A 17,500-nucleotide genomic window follows, 5' to 3' on the forward strand; every position below is an offset into this window, starting at 1 on the left:
CAGATGATTCACATTTCAGTTTATTTCTAATCTAAGACTGAAACTAGACGTTTGAGTTATGTTCAGCGCTGTGTGTGTGTGTGTGTGTGTGTGTGTGTGTGTGACTCTTAAAACCCATATGTGTATTGTGGAGGTGGTACCGAACACTTCGTGATGTTTTTATAAACTAATATTTTAGGCTACTACATTTTAGGAGATCCGAACATTTCAACCCACTTTCCCCCTATATGTTGGTGATGCCAATCGTCTCGTAACTCGCTTTTGGCTTCAGAAACACCTAAAAGATGTCCTCTGCCTTTCAGGCTTCCCCCCCCCAGAATCATATTCCAGGCACTCATTCAGAATGGAGGCAGCCACTAAAGGGCCCAGCAGACTCTAACAAGCCGCCACCCATCTACCTGCGTTTAAGGGCACGAGCATGACCCTGCCATTTCTTCTTCTTGCTCTTCCTTCCAGCCTTGAACACGACTCTGCCACCTCTTCCTTCCCATCCTTCCGGCTTCGAGCACCACTCCACTACTTTCACCTCAGCATGAGCACGCCACTCTCTCCTCTCTACCTTTTCAGCATGAGTACGACTCCGCCACTCTTTCCTCTTCATCTTCCTTCCAGCATGAGCATGACTCCACCTCTTTCTCCTCTTCCTCTTCTACCCAGCGCGAGCATGACTTTGCCACACTCTTCCCCTCCTCTTCCTTATCATCTTCTCCCTTTTCCTACCCTCAGCATGAGCACGACTCTGCTATTCTCTCCCTCACCTCCATTTCCCTCAGCTCTGACTCCTGCAGGAGTATTTTCCAGAGCTTCAACTCCCACAGTCCCTCCCGGCCTCGTCTCCCACAGTAGTTTCCCTGTCCATCCCTCCCCCTGACCCTCATGGGATCCCTCCACCCAAATCTGACTCTCGCTGGAGAGTTACCTTGAGCTACAACTCCCGCAGGAGTCTTCACTGTCCCCTCCCCTTCCCTGACTCCTACAGGAGTCCCCCACCAAGATCTGACTCCTGCAGGAGAGTTACCCCAAGCTTCGACTCTCGCAGGAGTCTTCATCGTCCCCTTCCTTTCCCTGACTCCTACAGGAGTCCCCCACCCAGATCTGATTTCCGCAGGAGGGTTACCCGAGCTTCGACTCCCGCAGTAGCCATCTGCCTTTTCTTACCTTCCTCATCATTATATCCAGCAGCCGGAAAACGCTTTTCTCTTTCTTGCCTTTTGGGGGGTGTCTTTAATTTGCTGTTGCTATCCCGAGAAAATGCCTTTTGTGGAGTTCTCGAGACCTACCTGAGATCAGACAGTGTGAACTCTTGGAAGTATTATATTAAGTACTGTGGCATCCTTAGCATTCACACAAATACACACACACATGCACACACACACATACACACACACAAAAGGGCAGAATTCAGTATGCGTGCATCTATCTTTGCGTATGTGTGTGCATGCACGTGTGTGTGTTTCTGTTTGTGTATATTTTTAATTCTGTATGTGTATGTGTGTTTTGCGCAGGATGAAGGAGCTGGTCCTGGACCCCGGGGTGCTGCCAGACAGTCGGGTTGGGTCTCAGCTCGAGGTTATGGAGGCACAGTGGGGAATGGGGAGCTCACCACAGAGAGACGATCTCAAACTGCTCTGTGAACAAAACGTAGGACACACACACACACACATGTACACATATACACAAATACACACACACAACCCTGTAATGCTGCTCTGGTCATGTGACTCTGACAGGAAGAGGAAGTGTCCCCGCAGCTCTTCACCTTCCATGAGGTGGTGTCTCAGCTGGTGGAGATGGAGGAGCAGGTGTTGGAGGACCACCGCGCCGTGTTCCAGGTTTGTTTGCGATGTTTATAAGGCTTTATTCAGACAGGGTTAAGATCACAAGCAGCGTAAATATTACACATGACTAAAACCATCCAGTAGGCTAATATTAATCCAGTATTTACAATGAAAATAAGCATACTCATGAGTGAAATGAAGGTTATACAGCAGTGACGTAAACAACGCAGGACTCTAATCATCAATAACTGTGTCTTTCTCACTTTAGTCATATTTTATAAAGTTCATTTTAATTACGTGCCAAAATCTTAAATAACTGTCTTTTAATACATGGCTGATTTAATACATTTTACTGTTTCATATTTTTAATATTCATGCCAAAATCATGAAAATGTTATCTTTCGTACTTTAGTCATACTTAAGCGTGTTCATTTTACTGTTTCATATTTTTAATATTCATGCCAAAATCATGAAAATGTTATCTTTCGTACTTTAGTCATACTTAAGCGTCTTCATTTTACTGTCTCATATTTTTAATAATCGAGTCAAAATCATGAAAAATGTTATCTTTCTCACTTTAGTCATACTTAAGCGTCTTCATTTTACTGTCTCATATTTTTAATAATCGAGTCAAAATCATGAAAAATGTTATCTTTCTCACTTTAGTCATACTTAAGCGTGTTCATTTTACTGTTTCATATTTTAATAATCGTGTCAAAATCATGAAAAATGTTATCTTTCTCACTTTAGTCATACTTAAGCATGTTCATTTTACTGTTTCATATTTTAATAATCATGTGTCAAAATCATGGAAAATGTTATCTTTCTCAGTTTAATCATACTGAAGCGTCTTCATTTTACTGTTTCATATTTTTAATATTCATGTCAAAATCATGAAAAATGTTATCTTTCTCACTTTAGTCATACTTAAGCGTCTTCATTTTACTGTTTCATATTTTAATAATCGTGTCAAAATCATGAAAATGTTATCTTTCTCACTTTAGTCATACTTAAGCGTGTTCATTTTACTGTTTCATATTTTAATAATCGTGTCAAAATCATGAAAAATGTTATCTTTCGTACTTTAGTCATACTTAAGCGTGTTCATTTTACTGTTTCATATTTTAATAATCGTGTCAAAATCATGAAAAATGTTATCTTTCGTACTTTAGTCATACTTAAGCGTGTTCATTTTACTGTTTCATATTTTAATAATCGTGTCAAAATCATGAAAAATGTTATCTTTCTCACTTTAGTCATACTTAAGCGTCTTCATTTTACTGTTTCATATTTTAATAATCGTGTCAAAATCATGAAAAATGTTATCTTTCTCACTTTAGTCATACTTAAGCGTGTTCATTTTACTGTTTCATATTTTAATAATCGTGTCAAAATCATGAAAAATGTTATCTTTCTCACTTTAGTCATACTTAAGCGTGTTCATTTTACTGTTTCATATTTTTAATAATCGTGTCAAAATCATGAAAAATGTTATCTTTCTCACTTTAGTCATACTTAAGCGTGTTCATTTTACTGTTTCATATTTTAATAATCGTGTCAAAATCATGAAAATTTTATCTTTCTCACTTTAATCATACTTAAGCGTGTTCATTTTACTGTTTCATATTTTAATAATCGTGTCAAAATCATGAAAAATGTTATCTTTCTCACTTTAGTCATACTTAAGCGTGTTCATTTTACTGTTTCATATTTTAATAATCGTGTCAAAATCATGAAAAATGTTATCTTTCTCACTTTAGTCATACTTAAGCATGTTCATTTTACTGTTTCATATTTTAATAATCATGTGTCAAAATCATGAAAAATGTTATCTTTCTCACTTTAGTCATACTTAAGCATGTTCATTTTACTGTTTCATATTTTAATAATCGTGTCAAAATCATGAAAAATGTTATCTTTCGTACTTTAGTCATACTTAAGCGTGTTCATTTTACTGTTTCATATTTTAATAATCGTGTCAAAATCATGAAAAATGTTATCTTTCTCACTTTAGTCATACTTAAGCGTGTTCATTTTACTGTTTCATATTTTAATAATCATGTGTCAAAATCATGAAAAATGTTATCTTTCTCACTTTAGTCATACTTAAGCGTGTTCATTTTACTGTTTCATATTTTAATAATCGTGTCAAAATCATGAAAAATGTTATCTTTCTCACTTTAGTCATACTTAAGCGTGTTCATTTTACTGTCTCATATTTTTAATAATCATGTGTCAAAATCATGGAAAATGTTATCTTTCGTACTTTAGTCATACTTAAGCGTGTTCATTTTACTGTTTCATATTTTTAATAATCGTGTGTCAAATCATGAAAAATGTTATCTTTCTCACTTTAGTCATACTTAAGCGTGTTCATTTTACTGTTTCATATTTTAATAATCATGTGTCAAAATCATGAAAAATGTTATCTTTCTCACTTTAGTCATACTTAAGCGTGTTCATTTTACTGTTTCATATTTTAATAATCATGTGTCAAAATCATGAAAAATGTTATCTTTCTCACTTTAGTCATACTTAAGCGTGTTCATTTTACTGTTTCATATTTTAATAATCGTGTCAAAATCATGAAAAATGTTATCTTTCTCACTTTAGTCATACTTAAGCGTGTTCATTTTACTGTTTCATATTTTTAATAATCATGTGTCAAAATCATGAAAATGTTATCTTTCGTACTTTAGTCATACTTAAGCGTGTTCATTTTACTGTTTCATATTTTTAATAATCGTGTGTCAAATCATGAAAAATGTTATCTTTCTCACTTTAGTCATACTTAAGCGTGTTCATTTTACTGTTTCATATTTTAATAATCATGTGTCAAAATCATGAAAATGTTATCTTTCGTACTTTAGTCATACTTAAGCGTCTTCATTTTACTGTCTCATATTTTTAATAATCATGTGTCAAAATCATGAAAAATGTTATCTTTCTCACTTTAGTCATACTTAAGCGTCTTCATTTTACTGTTTCATATTTTAATAATCGTGTCAAAATCATGAAAAATGTTATCTTTCTCACTTTAGTCATACTTAAGCGTGTTCATTTTATTGTTTCATATTTTAATAATCGTGTCAAAATCATGAAAAATGTTATCTTTCGTACTTTAGTCATACTTAAGCGTGTTCATTTTACTGTCTCATATTTTTAATAATCGTGTCAAAATCATGAAAAATGTTATCTTTCTCAGTTTAATCATACTGAAGCGTCTTCATTTTACTGTTTCATATTTTAATATTCATGTCAAAATCATGAAAAATGTTATCTTTCTCACTTTAGTCATACTTAAGCGTCTTCATTTTACTGTTTCATATTTTAATAATCGTGTCAAAATCATGAAAATGTTATCTTTCTCACTTTAGTCATACTTAAGCGTCTTCATTTTACTGTTTCATATTTTAATAATCGTGTCAAAATCATGAAAAATGTTATCTTTCTCACTTTAGTCATACTTAAGCGTGTTCATTTTACTGTTTCATATTTTAATAATCGTGTCAAAATCATGAAAAATGTTATCTTTCTCACTTTAGTCATACTTAAGCGTGTTCATTTTACTGTTTCATATTTTAATAATCGTGTCAAAATCATGAAAAATGTTATCTTTCTCACTTTAGTCATACTTAAGCGTGTTCATTTTACTGTTTCATATTTTAATAATCGTGTCAAAATCATGAAAATGTTATCTTTCTCACTTTAATCATACTTAAGCGTGTTCATTTTACTGTTTCATATTTTAATAATCGTGTCAAAATCATGAAAAATGTTATCTTTCTCACTTTAGTCATACTTAAGCGTGTTCATTTTACTGTTTCATATTTTAATAATCGTGTCAAAATCATGAAAAATGTTATCTTTCTCACTTTAGTCATACTTAAGCATGTTCATTTTACTGTTTCATATTTTAATAATCGTGTCAAAATCATGAAAAATGTTATCTTTCGTACTTTAGTCATACTTAAGCGTGTTCATTTTACTGTTTCATATTTTAATAATCGTGTCAAAATCATGAAAAATGTTATCTTTCTCACTTTAGTCATACTTAAGCGTGTTCATTTTACTGTTTCATATTTTAATAATCATGTGTCAAAATCATGAAAAATGTTATCTTTCTCACTTTAGTCATACTTAAGCGTGTTCATTTTACTGTTTCATATTTTAATAATCGTGTCAAAATCATGAAAAATGTTATCTTTCTCACTTTAGTCATACTTAAGCGTGTTCATTTTACTGTCTCATATTTTTAATAATCATGTGTCAAAATCATGGAAAATGTTATCTTTCGTACTTTAGTCATACTTAAGCGTGTTCATTTTACTGTTTCATATTTTTAATAATCGTGTGTCAAATCATGAAAAATGTTATCTTTCTCACTTTAGTCATACTTAAGCGTGTTCATTTTACTGTTTCATATTTTAATAATCATGTGTCAAAATCATGAAAAATGTTATCTTTCTCACTTTAGTCATACTTAAGCGTGTTCATTTTACTGTTTCATATTTTAATAATCGTGTCAAAATCATGAAAAATGTTATCTTTCTCACTTTAGTCATACTTAAGCGTGTTCATTTTACTGTTTCATATTTTTAATAATCATGTGTCAAAATCATGGAAAATGTTATCTTTCGTACTTTAGTCATACTTAAGCGTGTTCATTTTACTGTTTCATATTTTAATAATCATGTGTCAAAATCATGAAAAATGTTATCTTTCTCACTTTAGTCATACTTAAGCGTGTTCATTTTACTGTTTCATATTTTAATAATCGTGTCAAAATCATGAAAAATGTTATCTTTCTCACTTTAGTCATACTTAAGCGTGTTCATTTTACTGTTTCATATTTTAATAATCGTGTCAAAATCATGAAAAATGTTATCTTTCTCACTTTAGTCATACTTAAGCGTGTTCATTTTACTGTTTCATATTTTAATAATCATGTGTCAAAATCATGAAAATGTTATCTTTCTCACTTTAGTCATACTTAAGCGTGTTCATTTTACTGTTTCATATTTTAATAATCGTGTCAAAATCATGAAAAATGTTATCTTTCTCACTTTAGTCATACTTAAGCGTGTTCATTTTACTGTTTAATATTTTAATAATCATGTGTCAAAATCATGGAAAATGTTATCTTTCGTCACTTTAGTCATACTTAAGCGTGTTCATTTTACTGTTTCATATTTTAATAATCGTGTGTCAAATCATGAAAAATGTTATCTTTCTCACTTTAGTCATACTTAAGCGTGTTCATTTTACTGTTTCATATTTTAATAATCATGTGTCAAAATCATGAAAAATGTTATCTTTCTCACTTTAGTCATACTTAAGCGTGTTCATTTTACTGTTTCATATTTTAATAATCATGTGTCAAAATCATGAAAAATGTTATCTTTCTCACTTTAGTCATACTTAAGCGTGTTCATTTTACTGTTTCATATTTTAATAATCGTGTCAAAATCATGAAAAATGTTATCTTTCTCACTTTAGTCATACTTAAGCGTGTTCATTTTACTGTCTCATATTTTAATAATCGTGTCAAAATCATGAAAAATGTTATCTTTCTCACTTTAGTCATACTTAAGCGTGTTCATTTTACTGTTTCATATTTTTAATAATCGTGTGTCAAAATCATGAAAAATGTTATCTTTCTCACTTTAGTCATACTTAAGCGTGTTCATTTTACTGTTTCATATTTTAATAATCATGTGTCAAAATCATGAAAAATGTTATCTTTCGTACTTTAGTCATACTTAAGCGTGTTCATTTTACTGTTTCATATTTTTAATAATCGTGTCAAAATCATGAAAAATGTTATCTTTCTCACTTTAGTCATACTTAAGCGTCTTCATTTTACTGTTTCATATTTTAATAATCGTGTCAAAATCATGAAAAATGTTATCTTTCTCACTTTAGTCATACTTAAGCGTGTTCATTTTACTGTTTCATATTTTAATAATCGTGTCAAAATCATGAAAAATGTTATCTTTCGTACTTTAGTCATACTTAAGCGTGTTCATTTTACTGTTTCATATTTTTAATAATCGTGTCAAAATCATGAAAATGTTATCTTTCGCACTTTAGTCATACTTAAGCGTGTTCATTTTACTGTTTCATATTTTAATATTCGTGTCAAAATCATGAAAAATGTTATCTTTCTCACTTTAGTCATACTTAAGCGTCTTCATTTTACTGTTTCATATTTTAATAATCGTGTCAAAATCATGAAAAATGTTATCTTTCTCACTTTAGTCATACTTAAGCGTCTTCATTTTACTGTTTCATATTTTAATAATCGTGTCAAAATCATGAAAAATGTTATCTTTCTCACTTTAGTCATACTTAAGCGTGTTCATTTTACTGTTTCATATTTTAATAATCGTGTCAAAATCATGAAAAATGTTATCTTTCTCACTTTAGTCATACTTAAGCGTGTTCATTTTACTGTTTCATATTTTAATAATCGTGTCAAAATCATGAAAAATGTTATCTTTCTCACTTTAGTCATACTTAAGCGTGTTCATTTTACTGTTTCATATTTTAATAATCGTGTCAAAATCATGAAAAATGTTATCTTTCTCACTTTAGTCATACTTAAGCGTGTTCATTTTACTGTTTCATATTTTAATAATCGTGTCAAAATCATGAAAAATGTTATCTTTCTCACTTTAGTCATACTTAAGCGTGTTCATTTTACTGTTTCATATTTTAATAATCGTGTCAAAATCATGAAAAATGTTATCTTTCTCACTTTAGTCATACTTAAGCGTGTTCATTTTACTGTTTCATATTTTAATAATCGTGTCAAAATCATGAAAAATGTTATCTTTCTCACTTTAGTCATACTTAAGCGTGTTCATTTTACTGTTTCATATTTTAATAATCGTGTCAAAATCATGAAAAATGTTATCTTTCTCACTTTAGTCATACTTAAGCGTGTTCATTTTACTGTTTCATATTTTAATAATCGTGTCAAAATCATGAAAAATGTTATCTTTCTCACTTTAGTCATACTTAAGCGTCTTCATTTTACTGTTTCATATTTTAATAATCGTGTCAAAATCATGAAAAATGTTATCTTTCTCACTTTAGTCATACTTAAGCGTGTTCATTTTACTGTCTCATATTTTTAATAATCATGTGTCAAAATCATGGAAAATGTTATCTTTCGTACTTTAGTCATACTTAAGCGTGTTCATTTTACTGTTTCATATTTTAATAATCGTGTGTCAAAATCATGAAAAATGTTATCTTTCTCACTTTAGTCATACTTAAGCGTGTTCATTTTACTGTTTCATATTTTAATAATCATGTGTCAAAATCATGAAAAATGTTATCTTTCTCACTTTAGTCATACTTAAGCGTGTTCATTTTACTGTTTCATATTTTAATAATCGTGTCAAAATCATGAAAAATGTTATCTTTCTCACTTTAGTCATACTTAAGCGTGTTCATTTTACTGTTTCATATTTTAATAATCATGTGTCAAAATCATGGAAAATGTTATCTTTCGTACTTTAGTCATACTTAAGCGTGTTCATTTTACTGTTTCATATTTTTAATAATCGTGTGTCAAATCATGAAAAATGTTATCTTTCTCACTTTAGTCATACTTAAGCGTGTTCATTTTACTGTTTCATATTTTAATAATCATGTGTCAAAATCATGAAAAATGTTATCTTTCTCACTTTAGTCATACTTAAGCGTGTTCATTTTACTGTTTCATATTTTAATAATCGTGTCAAAATCATGAAAAATGTTATCTTTCTCACTTTAGTCATACTTAAGCATGTTCATTTTACTGTTTCATATTTTAATAATCATGTGTCAAAATCATGGAAAATGTTATCTTTCTCACTTTAGTCATACTTAAGCGTGTTCATTTTACTGTTTCATATTTTAATAATCGTGTCAAAATCATGAAAAATGTTATCTTTCGCACTTTAGTCATACTTAAGCGTGTTCATTTTACTGTTTCATATTTTAATAATCGTGTCAAAATCATGAAAAATGTTATCTTTCTCACTTTAGTCATACTTAAGCGTGTTCATTTTACTGTTTCATATTTTAATAATCGTGTCAAAATCATGAAAAATGTTATCTTTCTCACTTTAGTCATACTTAAGCGTGTTCATTTTACTGTTTCATATTTTAATAATCGTGTCAAAATCATGAAAAATGTTATCTTTCTCACTTTAGTCATACTTAAGCGTGTTCATTTTACTGTTTCATATTTTAATAATCGTGTCAAAATCATGAAAAATGTTATCTTTCGCACTTTAGTCATACTTAAGCGTCTTCATTTTACTGTTTCATATTTTAATAATCGTGTCAAAATCATGAAAAATGTTATCTTTCTCACTTTAGTCATACTTAAGCGTGTTCATTTTACTGTTTCATATTTTAATAATCGTGTGTCAAAATCATGAAAAATGTTATCTTTCTCACTTTAGTCATACTTAAGCGTGTTCATTTTACTGTTTCATATTTTTAATAATCGTGTCAAAATCATGAAAAATGTTATCTTTCTCACTTTAGTCATACTTAAGCGTGTTCATTTTACTGTTTCATATTTTAATAATCGTGTCAAAATCATGAAAAATGTTATCTTTCTCACTTTAATCATACTTAAGCGTGTTCATTTTACTGTTTCATATTTTTAATAATCGTGTCAAATCATGAAAAATGTTATCTTTCTCACTTTAATCATACTTAAGCGTGTTCATTTTACTAATAATAATATGCAGAAATCATGTAATCTTTCTCACTGTGTGTTTGTATGTTTGCACGCGTGTTTGTGTGTGTGTGTGTGTGTGTGTGTGCAGGAGTCGATCCGTTGGCTGGAGGATGAGAAGGTTCTGCTGGAGATGACGGAGGAGGTGGATTATGATGTGGAGTCGTTCGCCACGCAGCTAGAGCAGATCCTGGATCAGAAGATCGACGTGCTGATTGAGCTCAGAGGTCAGATTTACACACTTGTATGAACATTAACGCAGCTCATATTTCAGGTCTGTTTTCTTATTGTTTGTTAAGGACATGAACATGATGTAGCAATGTCAAATATTCAGCATGCTTATGCAGATTCAGATGTGTGTGTGTTTAAAGTGACTCCTCTAATATACAAGATTATTTGCAGCCCTAAAGTTCTTAAAAATGAAACCTGTGTGTGTCTGTGTGTGTATCAGATAAAGTGAAGTCGTTCCGCTCAGCCCTGCAGGAGGAGGAGCAGGCCAGTAAACAGATCGACCCCAAACGCCCGCGAGTGCTCTGAGCAATCCCAGCATGCCTGGTGCCGGCTGATGCATGAGCTGTACATACTGCAAACTTTCTCTGTACATATATATAAATATAAAGATGAACTGTGTGTTAGAGGAACAGGCTCACTGTCAACAGACAGAGCTGATTACTGTAAATCTACAGGTTCATGAGTGAAGGAGATGCTCCAACACCAGTACTCTGCAACACACACTCATGCTTTTAACATGGCTTTATTTTATTATTATTTTAAAATCTAAATAGTTTTTACATTTGTAATAACATTTCTGTCATTTTTAATTGTCAATAGCTTATTTTTCTTTGTGTGTTTTGGTGAAGCAGCAGGGCACAGGTCTGACAGATTTGCTCAAATATTCACATATAAAAGATGAAATAATGTAAAGATCTTCAGGAGAGAGTAAAACACTGCACTATTTCAGCTGCTGAGTCAAAATAACCTGTGAAGATCACAGTATCATTGATTTTAGAGCTGACATTGGGATTTGCTTTTTTGAAGTATTGCTGATGTTCACATGTACTGCTGACAGTTAGTTTTTTTTGTTTGCCTCAAATGACCCTTAAAAACATTGAAATGACTTTGAAATCACTGTTTGAAGAAAGCAAAAGTCTAATGAAGTTGCTCTGCTGCTCCGTCTTTCTGTCAGCAGAGGATCCTGAAGTCAGTGTTTTCTTTACAGCAGAAGGGAATGTCCTGTTTACAGTGTTATTTACTACCGCATCAGTGTTTTTATAACCGCTGTCCATGACTCGGTCTCACTGCAGCGGCACTCTGTGATAAACAGACTCTGGATCAGTGTTTCAGTGTGCTAAAGTAAAGAGCATTTGGAAAACTTCTGTGTGTGTTTGTGAAGCTCAATACAGCAGAGAAATGAAGATACTCTGAGGATTCAAGTTCAACACAAACTGATCAAAAAACTAAAATCACACTAAAGGGAAGACTAAATAAGAAAATCACACAGTGACCCCTCCCCAAAAAAGTCACTTATAAGCAAACCAATCACGAGTAAAAAAAAAAAAATCGCTAGCAACAAAAATCACATGACCAAAAAGAAAAATCTTGAGCAAAAATCACATGAAACAAAATCACGAGTTAAAAATATCATGAGAGAAAAAAAAATAAATAAAATAAAATCGCAAGCAAAAAAATGAAATCACATGAGCAAAAATTACATGACACAAAAAAGAAAATCGTGATTAAAAAAGCAAATAAAATCACATTAGCAAAAAAAAAAATCACATGACAAAAAAATCAAGACAAAAAAATCTAAACAAAAAAAAATCACATAAAATAAATCACATGGCAAAAAAAAATCACATGACAAAAAAAATCACATAACAAAAAAAATCACATAACAAAAAAAATCACATGGCAAAAAAATCACGTGACAAAAAAATCACATGACAAAAAAAATCAAGTTACAAAAAAATCACATAACAAAAAAAATCACATAACAAAAAAACCACATAACAAAAAGTCACATATCAAAAAAAATCACATGACAAAATAAATCATGTTATAAAAATTACATGACAAAAAAATCCCGACAAAAAATGTGATTAAAAAAACATGACAAAAAAATCACATAACAAAACAATCATGTGACAAAAAAAATCACATGACAAAAAAAATCACATGACAAAAAAAATCACATAACAAAACAATCGTGACAAAAAAATCACGTAACAAAAACATCACATGACAAAAAAATCACGACAAAAAAAATCTAAACACAAAAAAATCACATAACAAAAAAATCACATGACAAAAAAATCACGACAAAAAAATCTAAACACAAAAAAAAATCACATGGCAAAAAAAAAATCACATAACAAAAAATCACAAAAAAATTACATGACAAAAAAAACCTGACAAAAAAAAATCATGTGATAAAAAATGACATGACAAAAAAAAATCACATAACAAAACAATCACATGACAAAAAAAATCACGCAACAAAAAAATCACATGACAAAAAAATCACATGGCAAAAAAAATCACTAAAATCACATGACAAAAAAATCACATGACAAAAAAAATCACTAAAATCACATGACAAAAAAATCACATGACAAAAAAAAATCACATGACAAAAAAAAAAATCACATGGCAAAAAAAAAATTACATTTAAAAAAAAATCACAAAAATCATGTAACAAAAATCACATGGCAAAAAAAAATTACATAAAAATCACGACAAAATAAATCATGTTATAAAAAATTACATGACAAAAAAATCCAGACAAAAAAATCGTGATAAAAAAAATCACAACAAAAAAAAAATCACATGACAAAAAAAAATGTGATAAATTACATGACTAAAAAAATCACATGACAAAAAAAATCACGTAACAAAACAATCACGTAACAAAAAAAGCACATGGCAAAAAAAAAAATCACATAAAAAAAATCACAAAAATCATATGACAAAAAAATCATGTGATAAATTACATGACAAAAAAATGTGAAAAAAATGACATGACAAAAAAAATCACGTAACAAAAAAAATCACATGGCAAAAAAAAAATCACGTAACAAAACAATCACGTAACAAAAAAATCACATGGCAAAAAAAAAATACATAAAAAAAATCTCAAAAATCATGACAAAAAAATCATGTAACAAAACAAATCACATGGCAAAAAAAAAATCACATAAAAAAATCACAAAAAAATCACGACAAAATAAATCATGTGATAAAAAATTACATGACTAAAAAAATCACGTGACAAAAAAAATCATGTAACAAAACAATCACGTAACAAAAAAAGCACATGGCAAAAAAAAAAAATCACATAAAAAAAAAATCACAAAAATCATATGACAAAAAAAATCACGTGACAAAAAAAAATCACATGACAAAAAAATCATGTAACAAAAAAATCACATGGCAAAAAAAAATCACATTAAAAAAATCACAAAAAAATCATGACAAAATAAATCATGTTATAAAAAATTACATGACAAAAAATCCAGACAAAAAAATCATGTGATAAAAAAATCACGACAAAAAAAAAAAATCACATAAAAAAATCACATGACAAAAAAAAATGTGATAAAAAATTACATGACTAAAAAAATCACATGACAAAAAAAATCACGTAACAAAACAATCACGTAACAAAAAAAGCACATGGCAAAAAAAAAAAATCACATAAAAAAAATCACAAAAAGCATATGACAAAAAAATGATGTGATAAATTACATGACAAAAAAATCATGTAACAAAAAAAATCAGATGGCAAAAAAATCACATAAAAATAAATCCCAAAAATCACATGACAAAATAATCACGTAACAAAAAAATCACATGACAAAAAAAGAAAATCCCGATAGAAAAACAGGTTTTCTTCTCAAGACAACGTACATGTATAGAGTAAATAAATATGAAAAAAATCACATGACAAAAAAAAATCACGTAACAAACAAAATCACGTAACAAAAAAATCACATGACAAAAAAATGTGATAAAAAATTACATGACAAAAAAAAATCACATGACAAAAAAAATCACGTAACAAAACAATCACGTAACAAAAAAAATCACATGGCAAAAAAAAAAAAATCACAAAAAAATCACAAAAATCATATGACAAAAAAAATCATGTAACAAAAAAATCACATAAAAAAATCACAAAAGTCATGACAAAACAAATCATGTGATAAAAAATCACATGGCAAAAAAAAATCACATAAAAAAAATCACAAAAATCATATGACAAAAAAATCATGTGATAAAAAATTACATGACAAAAAAATCATGTAACAAAAAAAAAATCACGTAAAACAATCACGTAACAAAAAAATCACATGGCAAAAAAAAAAATCACAAAAAAAATCACAAAAATCATATGACAAAAAAAATCATGTGATAAATTACATGACAGAAAAATCATGTAACAAAAAAAATCACATGACAAAAAAATCATGTGATAAATTACATGACAAAAAAATCATGTAACAAAAAAAATCAGATGACAAAAAAATCACATGACAAAAAAAAATCACAATAAAAAATCACATGACAAAAAAATCACGTAACAAAAAATCATGTGACAAAAAAATCACATAAAAAAATCACATGACAAAAAATCACGTAACAAAAAAAATCACATGACAAAAAAATCACATGACAAAAAAAATCACATGACAAAAAAATCACGTAACAAAAAAATCATGTGACAAAAAAAATCACATAAAAAAATCACATGACAAAAAATCACGTAACAAAAAAATCACGTAACAAAAAAAAATCAGATGACAAAAAAATCACATGACAAAAAAAAAATCACAATAAAAAATCACATGACAAAAAAAAAATCACAATAAAAAATCACATGACAAAAAAAATCACGTAACAAAAAATCATGTGACAAAAAAATCACATAAAAAAATCACATGACAAAAAAATCACGTAACAAAAAAATCATGTGACAAAAAAAATAAAAAAATAACGACAAAAAATCACATGACAAAAAAATCACGTAACAAAAAAATAATGTGACAAAAAAATCACAAAAAAAATCACATGACAAAAAAATCACGTAACAAAAAAATCACGTAACAAAAAAAATCAGATGACAAAAAAATCACATGACAAAAAAAAAATCACAATAAAAAATCACATGACAAAAAAATCACGTAACAAAAAATCATGTGACAAAAAAATCACAAAAAAAATCACATGACAAAAAAATCACGTAACAAAAAAATCATGTGACAAAAAAAATAAAAAAATAACGACAAAAAATCACATGACCCAAAAAAAGAAAATGCTGATAGAAAAACAGGTTTGTATGTACATGTATGGAGTAAATAAATATGGCAGTAATAAACTCTGGATAACGTTGTGCGTGTGAATATAAGACAGGAGGCGAGAGCAGCTGTCCAACTGTATTTAATCCACAGAACATACAGTTACACACATGAGGAGGAGGAGGAGGAGGACTCTGCCTCAGTTCTACAGCAGAAAAGCGTTTGGCAACAGATAACATGATTGATCAGAATATTAATATCAGCTGATGACACACACTGCAGATCCGCTCGTCTACACGTGTGCTGATGTACCGCCGTCACGCAGCACTCTGGGTGAAGCTGGAGGAGTTCAGCCTGCGCTGTCCACCATCAATCTGGAGATCTGCACAACTCTACAACCCTGGAGGAGGAGGAGAGGAGGAGCAGGAGGAGGAGCAAGAGGAGGAGCAGAAGGAACATGAGGAGGAGCAGGAGGAGGAGGAGGAGGAGCAAGAGGAGGAGGAGGAGCAAGAGGAGGAGCAGGAGGAGCAAGAGGAGGAGGAGCAGGACGAGGAGCAAAAGAAGGAGGAGGAGCAAGAGGAGGAGCAGCAGGAGGAGAAGGAACAGGAGGAGAAGAAGGAGCAGCAGAAGCAGGAGGAGCAAGAGGAGGAGCAGGAGGAGCAAGAGGAGGAGCAGGAAGAGGAGGAGGAGGAAGAGCAGGAGGAGGAGGAGGAACAAGAGGAGGAGGAGGAACAGGAGGAGGAGGAGGAACAAGAGGAGGAGGAGCAGGAGGAGGAGCAAGAGGAAAGAGGGCAGGAGGAGGAGCAGGAGGAGAAGAAGCAGGAGGAGGAGCAAGAGGAGGAGCAGAAGGAGGAGGAGCAAGAGGAGGAGCAGCAAGAGGAGGAGCAGGGGAGGAGGAGGAGAAGTAGAAGGAGGAGAAGCAGGAGGAGGAGGAGTAGGAGGAGGAGGAGCAGAAGGGGGGCTGTAGTGTGGGGAAGAGCGCACCACACTCACATGCACAGGACTAAAGAGTGTGTGTGTGTGCGGAGAGAGAGAAAACACACTCGGCCTACAGCAGAGCCCTGCAGCACTCACTGTGGAGAGAGAACACACTTGCGTCTACTGTGTGTGTGTGTGTGTGTGTGTGTGTGTGTGTGTGTGTGTGAGAGAGAGAGAGAGAGAGAGTATGAGAGTGTTTAAGTGTTTATCTGTGAGTGTGTAAGTGTGTGTAAGTGTGTGTGTGTGTGTGTGTGTGTGTGTTAGTATGACCGTGAGAGTGTGAGAGAGGGAAAGTGTGTGAGTGTGTGTTGGATAATGTGTGCATTAGTGTGTGTGTGTGTGTCTCTCTCTGTGTTTGTGTGCGCGACTGAAGGAATGTTTGTCGGGAGTGTGTGCCTTTTGTGTGTGAGAAAGTGTGTATGTGTCTTTCCCTGTGTATGTTTGAATGTGTGTGTGTTTGTGTGCACATCTGAGAGAATGTGTGTGTCAGGGAGTGTGTATCTCTGTGTGTATTGAATATGTGTCTGTATGTGTGTGTTTCTCTCTCTCTGTGTGTGTATCTGTGTCTGTATATGTGTGTGTGTGTGTGTGTGTGTGTGTGTGTGTGTGTGATGATTGAACAGTTATCAGCAGTGTCCAGACTGTGGCTGTAGTTCAGTGGTCCACATTCAGATCAGCCAGTGGTCCACACTTCATGTGTGTGTGTG

The 17,500-nt window shown here is 31.6% G+C and overlaps 3 protein-coding genes across 3 annotated transcripts in view; 1 reads left to right on the forward strand and 2 right to left on the reverse strand.

The window, feature by feature from the left end:
* The window catches only part of LOC130236566 (kinesin-like protein KIF2A), a 31,246-nt gene extending 19,353 nt beyond the window's left edge, over positions 1 to 11,893 (forward strand). The window contains exons 18-21 of the mRNA XM_056467295.1: positions 1,506 to 1,641; positions 1,731 to 1,832; positions 10,613 to 10,748; positions 10,973 to 11,893. Of these exons, the coding sequence (XP_056323270.1) occupies positions 1,506 to 1,641; positions 1,731 to 1,832; positions 10,613 to 10,748; positions 10,973 to 11,058 (460 nt within the window). The 3' untranslated portion in view covers positions 11,059 to 11,893. The remainder of the gene's footprint in view (positions 1 to 1,505; positions 1,642 to 1,730; positions 1,833 to 10,612; positions 10,749 to 10,972) is intronic.
* A 4,048-nt stretch (positions 11,894 to 15,941) lies between these two features.
* The window catches only part of LOC130235967 (uncharacterized), a 2,018-nt gene continuing 459 nt past the window's right edge, over positions 15,942 to 17,500 (reverse strand). The window contains exon 2 of the mRNA XM_056466496.1: positions 15,942 to 16,537. Within this exon, the coding sequence (XP_056322471.1) occupies positions 16,165 to 16,537 (373 nt within the window). The 3' untranslated portion in view covers positions 15,942 to 16,164. The remainder of the gene's footprint in view (positions 16,538 to 17,500) is intronic.
* LOC130235969 (membrane-associated phosphatidylinositol transfer protein 2) overlaps positions 17,017 to 17,500 on the reverse strand; it is a 26,204-nt gene continuing 25,720 nt past the window's right edge. Inside the window, exon 14 of the mRNA XM_056466497.1 lies at positions 17,017 to 17,500. This exon is cut by the window's right edge and continues 1,442 nt beyond it. The gene's annotated coding sequence lies outside the window, so the exon portion shown is untranslated.

This window comes from Danio aesculapii, chromosome 10 (assembly GCF_903798145.1).
Source record: "Danio aesculapii chromosome 10, fDanAes4.1, whole genome shotgun sequence".
In the NCBI taxonomy this organism is placed as follows: Eukaryota; Metazoa; Chordata; class Actinopteri; order Cypriniformes; family Danionidae; genus Danio; species Danio aesculapii.